The sequence below is a fragment of the Marmota marmota genome, unplaced genomic scaffold (genome assembly GCF_001458135.2).
Source record: "Marmota marmota marmota unplaced genomic scaffold, marMar, whole genome shotgun sequence".
In the NCBI taxonomy this organism is placed as follows: Eukaryota; Metazoa; Chordata; class Mammalia; order Rodentia; family Sciuridae; genus Marmota; species Marmota marmota.
This window is the reverse complement of record NW_026000093.1, coordinates 21,964,304-21,976,473: the sequence shown is the minus strand read 5'-3', so window position 1 is coordinate 21,976,473 and position 12,170 is coordinate 21,964,304. Positions and strand designations below refer to the sequence as shown.

At 38.2% G+C, this 12,170-nt stretch overlaps 1 protein-coding gene across 15 annotated transcripts in view; it reads left to right on the top strand.

The window, feature by feature from the left end:
* Positions 1-12,170, top strand: part of Eya1 (EYA transcriptional coactivator and phosphatase 1) — a 295,310-nt gene that overhangs the window by 179,309 nt on the left and 103,831 nt on the right. For 7 of the 15 annotated variants that reach the window (XM_048783048.1, XM_048783042.1, XM_048783046.1 and 4 more), the window contains 3 exons: positions 5,301-5,370; positions 5,682-5,827; positions 9,714-9,851. In XM_048783048.1, the coding sequence (XP_048639005.1) occupies positions 5,301-5,370; positions 5,682-5,827; positions 9,714-9,851 (354 nt within the window). The remainder of the gene's footprint in view (positions 1-5,300; positions 5,371-5,681; positions 5,828-9,713; positions 9,852-12,170) is intronic. The other 8 variants (XM_048783041.1, XM_048783045.1, XM_048783039.1 and 5 more) reach the window with 5 other exon arrangements.

Genomic DNA, 12,170 nt, shown 5'->3' with positions numbered 1-12,170 from the left:
GAACAAGGTGAGGAAGAAAAAGAGATCTTTCAAGAGCATGGTGGTGAAAGGAGGGGAAGAAAAGTCAGTTTTGGTAGAGAAAGGGGTGACATTGAGAAGGTCAGGGAGGCTTTATGTTATAGACACAGAATTTATAGGTAATCGATGAAGGAAAGTCCCTGATGGGACAGCAATAGCTTCAACCCAAAACAGAGGTGGGTCAGCTTAGGAAAGGAAAAACTCCTTCACTGTGGAAGATGAAGTGGAAGGGAATGCAGAAGAATTTGAAGTGGAGGAGGGGCAATGTGCTGAGAGAACTCCTGTCTGATTCCTCTAAAAGTCTAGAGTCTGTAGTTAGTTCTCCATACTTCCCTTCCTTATCCTTCTTACTACTTTTCAAATTATGTTTTAGTATCTGCCTTCCTGCTAAGCTATAGCCTTATGAGAATAAAGATTCTGTATGGGTCTTATCCAACCTTATCATAGAAACGCTCAGTAAATGTCTGCTTAAGCAGATGAAAGAATTGGCCAATGTGCTTATAGCTTGAGACCATGGAACGGAGGAAAAAAAAGGTCTGGATAATATATGAACTTAATTACTGAAGTAGGAGGCTGGATAGAAGACCTAGAAAGACTGAGAAAAGTGTTGAATGTACAACTCAGGGTAATGTTGGGGCTCATCTGGAGATGCAGCCAAATACTAAAGGTCTAGGAGGTGGATCATTCATGCAAGTGGGAAAGAGCTCTCAGGAACCTCAGAGAAAGAGTGTTTCTGCAGGAGAGCAGGAAACCAATGCTTGGAAGAAGCAATGAAGATATGTTTTCCAGGGTCTTTGTGATACCTAGAATCTGGGATAAAGTGCACCTTCTACTTGGAAAAGATATGCAGGAGAATCAAGGGCTTAGGAAACCAGCCTAGAGGGAGGTGGAGGGATAGTTTGGGCAAAATCTAGAAAGGGTCTTGCTTTCCACAGGTTGATTATCTGTGTCAAACACGGTGTTAAGAATCGGGTGGGGAGTTGGGTCAAGGCATAGGAAGCACAAAGATCATGGAGGTATCTATACTTGTACAGTCTTTCACATTTTTTCTTCCTGCTTGCCTCCTTCCTTCCTTTTCTCCTAATGAGAAAAAAATACAAAAAACAAGGAATGTTAGGATGGCTGTGAATAGGGCTTTGGATTTATAAAAGAAAGAAATCTCTAAACCTCTAACTCCAAAATGATCTTTACCTCTGCGGTAACCATTCCTACTTTCTTGTCCATGATGGCTTAAAAATTTGTGTGCACCCAAAAATGCCCATCCCAACTGCTCTTGTGTCTTTAGAAATAAGACAGAAAAAGAAGAAATGGAGTCACTCTGATATTGGGAATAGTAACCCCGCCTCTGGCTCTTAAGGAATTATATTATTTCCAAAGCACTAAGGAGGCCTCAAGGGTGCCTGTGCTCCACGGAGTCCCTCAGATATCCTGGTGTGGGGAGACTGGTTGGTTTTCTAGGCGTGTGGCTGACTTAAAAATTATAAGGTTGTTTATCATGTTTTTAAAGCATAATGATGTTTTGCTTATTCTTTACCAACAGAAAGCAATATTGTGATGATTTAAATTTTAAGAATCACAGGGATTGAAAATAATGTGCATACTCTAATATCTTTGCGTGTCACTTTTGCCATTTTCCCAAAGTCTAAATGTGTTATAAAGTGGATAGGATGCTAGTCGATGATATTGATTACACAAAGTTGATGTCCAATGATATTAGAAAAAGGAAAATAGAAACAAGAATACTTCTGGAAGAGGAAAAAAATATGAATGATATATACAGTTGTAAGATTTTTAATAGGTCATAAAAAGACACAACTCTGTGGGTCCTAATCATTAAGTCAGCAGTTCTTTGTCAAATACCTGCTATATGTGGGAATATAGCAGTGAGATGGTGGACAGGTCCCAGCCTTCATGGAGCTCGTATTCCATGGGAGAGCCAGATAATACATAGGTGAGTGGTGAGTCTTACGTGCCTAACTCAGCCTCTGAAAAGTACTATGAAAAAAATGAAAACTCATCAAAGAATATAGTGGAAGGGTGGATGGAGAATTCTTAGAGAGGAGGTCTCCAAGAAGGAGGCATCAGAACAGAGATTTTGGTGAAGTGAGGGAGGTCGTAGGGAGTTGAAGGTAAGCTGGGTTGTGACAGATCTAATTCCTGTTGTGAAGGAGATCACTGTTTGTTACATGGAAAAGGCATTGTGGGATGAAGGATGGAACAGTCCAGGTGGAAACAGGGAGACGGGTATTTCCCTGGCCAGGAAAATGATGTCTGTGTTAGCTCATGTTAGCTGTATTAGCTCCTAGAAGAGTCGCTAGAGGCAGGATTAAATGTTCCAGGATTTTGTTAGGGGAAAGAAGTAGAGGAGAAAGGGAAGAAAGGCAGGTTAGGTTAATTGACAGTCTCATGACGTATGAGCAAGGCCATCAGCAGAGTAGCAGGTCTTCCAGGAACAGGCTGCCTTACTATCCCCAGCATTGTTATTGGCCAGGAGAAGCCCTTCCCCGTGTGGCCTCCCTGAATTTATATAGATGGATTTCAGAGCTCAGTGGCTGGGCGTTTGGTCAGTTATACACCCTACAGCAGGAGACTTGAGAGGTGCCTTTTCTGGTTGCCACAGTGTTTGCCACAGTGTTGGAGATTGGAATGGGTGGTAGATGAATCAAAGTGAGAAGTTGTCAGATTCAGAGTATTCAGGACTTAATGATGAAGGAGTATATGAATGTGAGGGAAAGAGAAGGATGAAGACCTACTTCTAGACTTTTTTTTTTTTTTTTTGGTATTGGGTATTAAACTTGGGGCACTCAACCACTGAACCACATCCCCCACCCTATTTTGTATTTTATTTAGAGACAGGTCTCACTGAGGTGCTTAGTGCCTTTCCGTTGCTGAGGCTGGCTTTGAACTCTCTATATAAAACAGGAGTAAGAAAGGCTGTTTGTAAGCATTTTGCTGAACAGATGGTGATGTTATCCTTTAGACTTAAAAAAAAAAATAGAAGGAAGGGCAAATTTGGGGCAAAGGTAATAGGGATCTGAGAAAATTAGCATTTATAAGCACAAATCCTGTATGAATGATTTTAGGTCAATTATCTTATTTAGTCTTCATAACAATCCTAGCAGGTATAGGTGGCATTATAGCCATTATTTTTTATGAAGGCATACTGAGGCTTAGAGGGAATAACCTCAGACCTTATATGAGTTAGGCTTTGAATCTGGGCTGAAATTAAATTCTGATTCCAGAACATGTTCTTAACTACAATAATCTGCAGCCTCTCAAATCTCTCTTCTCATTTATGCACATATACTCTGCCTATGCTGTAAATCCAAGCTTCATAGAATTTCTATTACTCTATTAATACACTCGATTATCTTCTATCATTTGTTTTTTAATTGTTGGGTGCATCCTATTGAGTTTGTGAACGTTTCTTAAATCATGGCCCATAATTTGAAAGACATAGGTAGAGCTAGAAGAGAATCGAAGGTTTTTCTTGGCTTCCACCATGGTGTGGCATTGCATTAAATTGTTTTCGAGCAATTGTTTTAACTATGATTGTCCAGGGAAGATATTACTCCTCCAACAACCCGCTGGATAAATCCACTTTGCCCTTGGCCCCTTTTCAGGCTTAGAAAGGAGGAATAAAAGGAGCTGCAGTCAGATACCTGGGCAAGTGGTAGTCCTTGTAGTCCAAGTGTTTCCTCACTAATCCCTCCCTTTTATAAACAGCAGTATTTCACTAATCCTCCCACAGCTACTTGTGTGTCAGCCTTCCCACAGAGCAAGGACAGAACTTGTCTTTGCATGTTTGCTCTGCAGCATCTTGTATAGTGCCTGGAACTGAGTCTTGACTCAATGTGTGCCAGAAGACCAAGGTTGGGGGAAGATGCTGGCTGGACTCTCCTTCCATCTCTGCAATATAGATTTGCTCTGTCTCTGCCAAATTGACAGCCAGATGGTAGAGGTCTGGCAGCTGGCAAGAGTAGGACTGATCTAGATCTGTCCTATTGTCCCTAGGTTAGGCCTTGTTTGTTTTGCTTGGGAGGGATTATTTATAGATATTGAGATTCTACTCCAACTCTACTACTGTCCCCTTAAACACAAGCTGGAAAATTAAATGTGAGAGCCATAAATGCACTGATGTGACAACATGAAAAATACATAAAACTTTAACTACATGGGATTTTATGAAGGAGTTTCACTGTAGAATACAGTTAATAAATAATAAGTGACTCTGAAGACAGTGACTATTAGTGGAAGAAGGAAATAATCATGTTTGTATTATAATAATTGCACTCAAAGAATATCTGTGTTAGCCAGGTAAAGACTAGGTAGTTTTAGGGGAGAAAAGTATGTATACATACATAAATGTAAATATGTGTGCATGATTTCATATGGATACACATATACACAACTGTAATTATATCTGTAGATTGTTCTTACTTGCAACCGAAAGGGCTGAGAATTTCTATTTTATGGGCTTGTGTTAATTAAAATGGATTTTGCTTCTTTAATTCAGAATGGGTATGAAAACATTTAAAGGTTCAGTGCACTTTGGAAATACATTGATTCAAGTAAATCTGATTAAAAGAAATTAGGTTCTGCTCGAATGCTTAAATACCTCTTTAAGGAAAGAAAAAGAAGAAAAGTTTTTTGCTTGAACATTCAAGTTGAACACATATATCTAGAAAACAAAAAAAACACCCGGATCAGCACAAGAAAATACAGGCTTAGCCTGCAACTTGAGAAATTTAAAATAGTTATAGGAATGCATTTTTACTAAAAAACATTGCTAAACCAATGCAGGCAAATGAAGATCTATCCTATTTCTACTCACCTGAGAGAAGATTATACCATGTTTCTTGGTAATTCAGGCTCAGGTTTGTGTGTTCCCATTGAGCACAGACAATAGACCTTTTGCTTTCCTGCCCAACCCCGCAATTCAGCTTGGTACCTCCCCTTCCAAAGAGTGGCCAGGACTCCCTGTACCATTAAAGTATTCCCCCCTGTGAGAACCATCACAGCATACTGATGGGTATTTGAGACTGTGACTATGTTTCTAAGAGTTCAATTAAAATGAGTCACTTAACATCAGTTCTTATGGTGACCTTTATATACTTTAACTTTCTGTTAGACATACCCATGTGAAATTGCCATTTCTGCAGGAAACAAAGGTCCACTATCTGACATTTCATGTTGTAAAGCCATAATTCAAAATATATCAATGTTTTCTGTGTACTTTCTATTTTCTCTTGGATTATTTTACATTTTTTTTTCCCTCTCAGCAATCGGGAGCAGCAGCTTCAGCCCAAGACCAACTCACCAGTTCTCTCCACCACAGATCTATCCTTCCAAGTAAGATGTATTTTCTCTTAATCAATAAATAACTTTTCTGAGTAGACTTTTTATCTCATTTCAAGTCATATCTGTGCCCATGTTACATCTTAATTGAAATGAAAAGTGTGTTTCATGGAAGCTTAAATATATTTATGCAAATTTATTTTTGAGCATCACTGAAGTATTTCAGTGCTTAGGCTATTATATTTGAAATGGTTCTTTAAGATACATGCTTTAACTGGAATTTGTGATGTGGTTGTTAATTGGTTACCTTGCATGTTTCCATCTAATGCATGGGCTTTCTATTTTCTGTCATTTCTGACAAATAGCAGACCATACCCACATATTCTCCCTACCCCTTCCTCACAAACTATGGCTGCATATGGGCAAACACAGTTTACCACAGGAATGCAGCAAGCTACAGCTTACACCACGTACCCACAGCCAGGACAGCCTTACGGAATTTCCTCCTATGGTGAGTAGACCTGTCATTGTTGTCATGGTGGTTACTAGTGGGCATTCTTGTGTTTTTGAGAGGTACTTAAAGATTGTCAATCATGGGCCAGTTTAGAAAGTGTCATCCCTTTTGGTGTCTCAATTCTTAATACAGTGGTTTCTAGTGAGCATGGTAAGAACTAGTGACTTCTTATCTTGAGGTCAGAGGTGGTGAACAGATTGTGGGGCTCAATATGCCCTCTTGCTTGCCTTTTCCTGCAATGATATCTCAGCTCTGAATTTGTCATCTGAGCACTTGGCTCTGGAATCCAAAGTATTTTTGTGCATATTTGTGATAAAACTTCTGAGAATGAAGTCCTTTTGGGGTAAAGATCCATTTCCTATTTATCAGATGTCTACCTACCATTAGGGAAGTACACAAGGAATTCAACAAACTCTTGCTCTAAACATGGGGGGTGGTTGAGTTATCAAATTCCAGCATTATCAACCCTTATGAAAAGGGATCTATGTATCACCTCCTGGACTGCACTTTGAAGAGGCAAATCAGGAAGCACTTAAAATTCACGTGGTCATTTGTTCCTTCCCACCTGGAGATTATCTTTATCTTGGTGTAATTTAACTCAATTGTTACAGGGTCAACACCTGTAAATTAAAAATAAATCCAGCCAAATCCCAAAGTTCAACTTAAAAAAGCCTTCAAATTTTAAAATACCTTTTCTTCCGTTGGGTTGCAACTGCAATTTTAGACAAATTGAATACAAATATATGAATTTTTGCATTTTAGTGAGAGAAAAATAAACTGGTGATCTAGAAAAAGTACATGGATGTTAGGGAGAGGACTAGAAGAATAATTAATTTTGTTCTTGTTAAATTTTATATGTACACACACATATAAAACATATATCAAACATAGATACATTCAATTGAAATACATATATATATATATCCATCCATCCATCCATTATTCTGATTACAATTCTTCTGGTATTGTTGTTTTGTAATATTTTTTCCTGTAGTATACTGAAAGAACCACTGCTCTTTTAAAGCATTTTATTTATAATTAGGAAGCAATTTACTTTATTCCTTTTAATTCTCTTTACCTTAAATTGACCATATATAAATTTCTTATAAAATATAGACAAAAGTCTAAATAATGTGTAACTTCAGCTTTTTGTAGTTTTATTTCAAAACTATCAGAGATAAATGGTATTTAGTTTGGTGTTTTTAAAACAGACTCCAGAAGCAGCCTTAAGGTAGACTTTCTAAAATTATCTTTCATTTTCATAACTTTTTCTCTAAAGTTTCTCACAATAACATTAAATATAGATCACATTTATCTATAATTTTCTTTTAAATTGCTCTTGGGATAAAAGGAAAAAAAAAGGTCTGTGATTTGAATTGTACAGCTTTTATTCTGTGATAAGAGTGAAGGGAATCTCCAGTTGATGTGTCCAACCTTTATAAGGTGATTATTTGAAGGGCTAGTGTACTTTCAGCACCCACATTAATAAAGTACTGTCTGCCGACCAGTATTGCCTTGGGAAGTCTTCCTGTCACTGCTTCTGCCAGCCTCCAACTTCCTCTCTCCTTTCTTCTCCCCATGCAGCTGGGCTAGGGGCTGGGCATCCTTCTTTGCCAATTTCCAGGCTGTGGGGTAGGATCTACTTAAGTTCTAAACCATTAATGAATGGTCCTTGTGGTCTGAGAGTTATTTCAGGAGAGTGAAAGGAGCCCAGGGTGAGATGAGAAGAGAATCAAAACTAGCAGAGTGAGGATGGGGATTCTAATGAGAGTGCAGATGGGAGAAGATGAGAAGAAGGCTCAGTGTTAAGAGCTTTGGTGGCAGAGATTTGCATGGTTTATCAATCTCCTAGGCAGAGTTCTCAGTCCTACGCTTTCCCCACCCCCACCCCCATCTTTTATTCATTTTGGGCCTTGAGTGCAAGGAGGCTGATCTGAATTTTGTGGCCCACAGATTCTCTTTGTCTTGGGCTGGGGCATTGAACAATATGGCAGGCAGCCTTCTCCCACTTGGCTTATTCATGAAGAAGAACGCATAGTTCAGGGTTTTCTCTGCTGCCTCTCAAAGTCCAGATAATTTTTTTTTTTTTTGGTACTGGGGTTTGAACCCAGGGCCTTATGCATGCTATATAAGCTCTCTACCAAATGAGCTATACCCCCTACCATGAGCTATACCCCCAGCCCTAGGTCCAGATAATCTTAAAATTTTGACTTTCTCTAAGGATCTGTACCCCTATATTTATTAGATAAACATGTTAAGAAGAACCCACAAAATACAGGCATATCTTTTCATAGTGAAAATAATAAATCAATGGGGAAGAACACTTCATTCTGTTGTTGGCCAGATCTGCTTAGAGTCTAGCAGGGAAATGAGTTGGAGGGTGTAAGTTACATAAGTCTGGGTGACTGAGGGTGTTTTCGACCTCTTCCTGCTTTTCCATAGCTGTTCTGATCACAAAGATTTCCATCCTGAACCTCCAGGCCAGAAACAGATCAGGAGGGTCTCAAGTAGAGAGAAGGGGGAAATCCCTACTGGTGACATCATGGAAAGAAAGGGAGTTTCTAGAGCCATTAAGCCACCTGTGTTGGACAGGTGCTTTTCCCAGGGATCATTTACATGTATGAGTTATTCATTGGTTTGGAATAGCTTATACAGGGAAAAAAATCACATTTTTAAGAAATGTTAAGGTTGTGCTAAGCCTTAAATGTTAAGGTCATTATGAAGTACTCAGAGGTACTCCAGGAATTAGAGTAGGCACTCTCAGCCAAGAGTTAGATTCTTCCACTGCCTTCGGACAATTACCGAACTCCGTTCTGCTGATGAAATTCCCCTAAAATGGAAATAAATTGTAAGACTACTGTGTATTCTAGATCCTAAAGATATCATTTATCTTAAGTGCAAAGTAAAATTTTTTAAAAATGTGACTTCTCTTGGCAGGAATGTTCCTCTTCTCCCTCTGTGGGAATTTAGGACAGTTGTTAACTTTCATGACTGTCTTTAATTATGATTCAGAGCCGAGCCCTAAACCTCAGTGCTGCCAAGCCCTGAGATGAGAGTGCCAGCCTGGTGCTGTGGGAAGTATTTGGAGGCCACAAATACATTATTTTTATAACACTATATGAAAATGTAAATTTGTTTTTATGTAATTATGTAAAAAAATTAAGTGTACTTTACACTTGAAACAATTGTATTTGAATATTTGAAAATGAACAAAGAGTGAAGTCCTGGTCAACTTCACTGTGTTTATAAATCACTCTGCTGTTTTAGAGGATTCAGTTCTTTGGTTCTCTGCTTCTTCCCTTTCTACTTGCTTTTTAGTGGGGTCTACATACTCAGGAGAAGGTTTTCACTCCTGCTGCTTAGTTTTATGCCCAGCATTGATTGCTTCCTCTGACTTCAAAATGAGTTGTGCATTAGCATCACCTTTATGGTAGAATAAGTAAGAGAAAAAAGAAAGAAAGGGGGAAAAAACCCGCTATGAATCACTTTTTAGGAAAAGAAGAAAAAAAAAAGATTTTGACTTAGACTAGTTCAAATTTACTATGTTATCATTTAATTATAGCTATTTCTTGTCTATGAAAGAGATGATGATCAACTTCTACGAAAAAAGAATATAGAAATGATATTCCTGTAGTTATAGAAAATCAGATGCAGGAAAATGAGATCCATGTGAACAGGCATTCAAGCCTTCAAGTCGGTTATAATCCTAAGATTTTTAAGAATTGAATTTGTTCTTTATGGTTTTGTTGTAAGCACATATACCATTTATTACTGAGATAAGATGGGAAAGGATTTGTGACTACACGGTTGTGGGAGTGTGTTTTTGTGTATTTACCAGCTTCGGAAAATGAACAGATCGATAAGCTGTCACTAACTGATTTAGGTGCATTGTGGGCAGGCATCAAGACTGAAGGAGGATTGTCACAGTCTCAGTCACCTGGACAGACGGGATTCCTCAGCTATGGCACAGGCTTTGGTACCCCGCAACCCGGACAGGCCCCGTACAGCTACCAGATGCAAGGTCTGTATACATCCTGACGCTGCTGCTTCCCTTCACCCCATAGCTTATGGCTAATGTCTACAGCAGAATCTGAGGTGCCAGGTAGATAGGGGAGGATGATGGCAAGTGGACTCGGCTCAGAAGTTGGACACCCACTTCTAGTTTGCATCTTCATTTACCTGTTCTCTGGGCCCAAATTTCCATATTCATATCATCAAGTGGTTAGACTAAATGATCTTCAAGGTTCTTTGAAAAGCTCAAAAAAATTTTTAATGAAGTTTTCTGCCTTTGTCTTAGAACTTCTAACAATAATAAAAAAAAAATGAAAAGTAAAAAAAAAAAAAAAAGTCAGCCATGTAAGAGGTTGTGGTGTGATGTATGCTAAAACTCCTGCGTTTGATATTATCTACCAATTTTTCGGAAAGGGCTGTGTCTTCATTTTCGCAATGGGGGAAGAGATTAGGGAGGCAGCAATTATAACTCTAGAAACTGTATGTAATATGTGTTGACTTAATCATCTACCAAAGACCAGGAGGTCACATTTATGGCTGAGAGATCATATGATATTGTCTTTCTCCACCTGTCTTTTTTTTACTTAACACATGATCTCCCTTTCTATCCATGATGTTGCAAATGACAGTTTCATTCTTTTCTATGTCTGAATAGTATTCCATTATGTATATGTGCCACATTTTCTTCATCCGTTTTCTATAGCTGGTAGACAGATAAGTTGTTTCCATTTCTTGGCTATTGTAAATAGGGCTGCAGTGAACATGGGAGCATAGATGTCGCTTCTATGTACTGATTTCAGTTCCTTTGGGTATTTATCCAGTAGTGGGATTGCTGGATTGTATGATAGCTCTATTTTTAATAGTTTTTGAAAAATATTCATATTCTTCTTTACAAAGGCTATATATACTAATTTCCATTCTCACCAATAGTGTGCAAGGATTCCCTTTTCTCAATGTCCTCATCAGTACATGTAATCTTTAGTCTTTTGCTAATACCTATCTGGGGTGAGGTGATACTTCATAGTGGTTTTAATTTGCATTTCCCTGATGATTAGTGATGTTGAACACTTTTTCATGTCATTTTCCATGGTCACTTTTTATACTGTTTTATACATTTATTTTCAGTTTACCAATTTAAAATGAATTTTTTTCAGGTTTTTTCATTGCACAGTAAGCTAGAGTTTTATTTGGCAAGATCCATTAAACTTTTCACATTTGGTTTTGCCTTTGGTAGGAGAAGGTCTGCATTACAAATTTTGATATTTTTCAGTGGTTATAAAATAAAACTGTCTTATAACAGATAGCATTTATTGTCAGAAGGATGCTATCTATGTGCCAGATTCTAAAACTTTTAAGCTGCCTTGGAAAAGAACTCTATTTCTATACATGCTGAATATCAATTGAGTGAAGGCTAAAAAGAACAGTGATGGAGAGATTTTGTTAATGAATTTAACAGTCTTGGGCTCTAGTAGTGAAAGGGATCATGAGGCAGACAAGGTATTTTTTCTCATAGAACTTTCATGCTTGTCAAGAACAAAGATAGTAAGTAAGCAATCAAATAAATTATACCATTGTAGATTCTCCCAGGAGCTAAGGCGGAAACAGGACACCATAGTAGGTCTCCGTTGTCCCCTAGGCATCTAGGCCTCCTATAGGAGAAATGATCCTAATGTTAAGAATAAGGTAGATGAAGGTGCCCTCCATGAGCAGAGGTACCCAATGGCTGGTCCCTGGGCCTGAGCCCATCTGCAGCCTGTGGTTATCAGTTCACCAGGAACTAAATGCAGAAATTGAGAGTTGGCATTTAAAATTTTCAGTTCGTTGATAGTAAATTTTTTATTTGTTAAACCAAATAATTTTTTTAAAGTGGGACTTGTATTCTATCTTTTAGATTTCATCCTTTTAGTTATGTATTGTACTTCACTCCATTATCAATTCATAAAGGATTGTGGGGTGGGGGGAGAAAACCAATCCTTATGTGAGATAGTTTGATAAGTACATTTCTCTGAAATGCTTGAGACCAGAAATGCTTTGGATTTCAGATTTTGGGGGAATATTTGCATATGCATAATGAGATATCATGGGGCCGGCACCCAAGTCTAAACATGAAACTTGTTGTTTCATATACACCTTCTATGAATAGGCTGAGGGTAATTTTATTTAATCGTTTTAGCAACCTGTGTTTTGATTGTGACCCATCATATAAGATTAGATAAGGAATTTTCCATTTGTGTCAGGTTGGCACTCAAAAAGGTATTTTGGACCTTATTAGATTTCAGATTTTCGGATTAGGGATGCTCAACCTGTATTGTACTTAAGAGTTACTTTT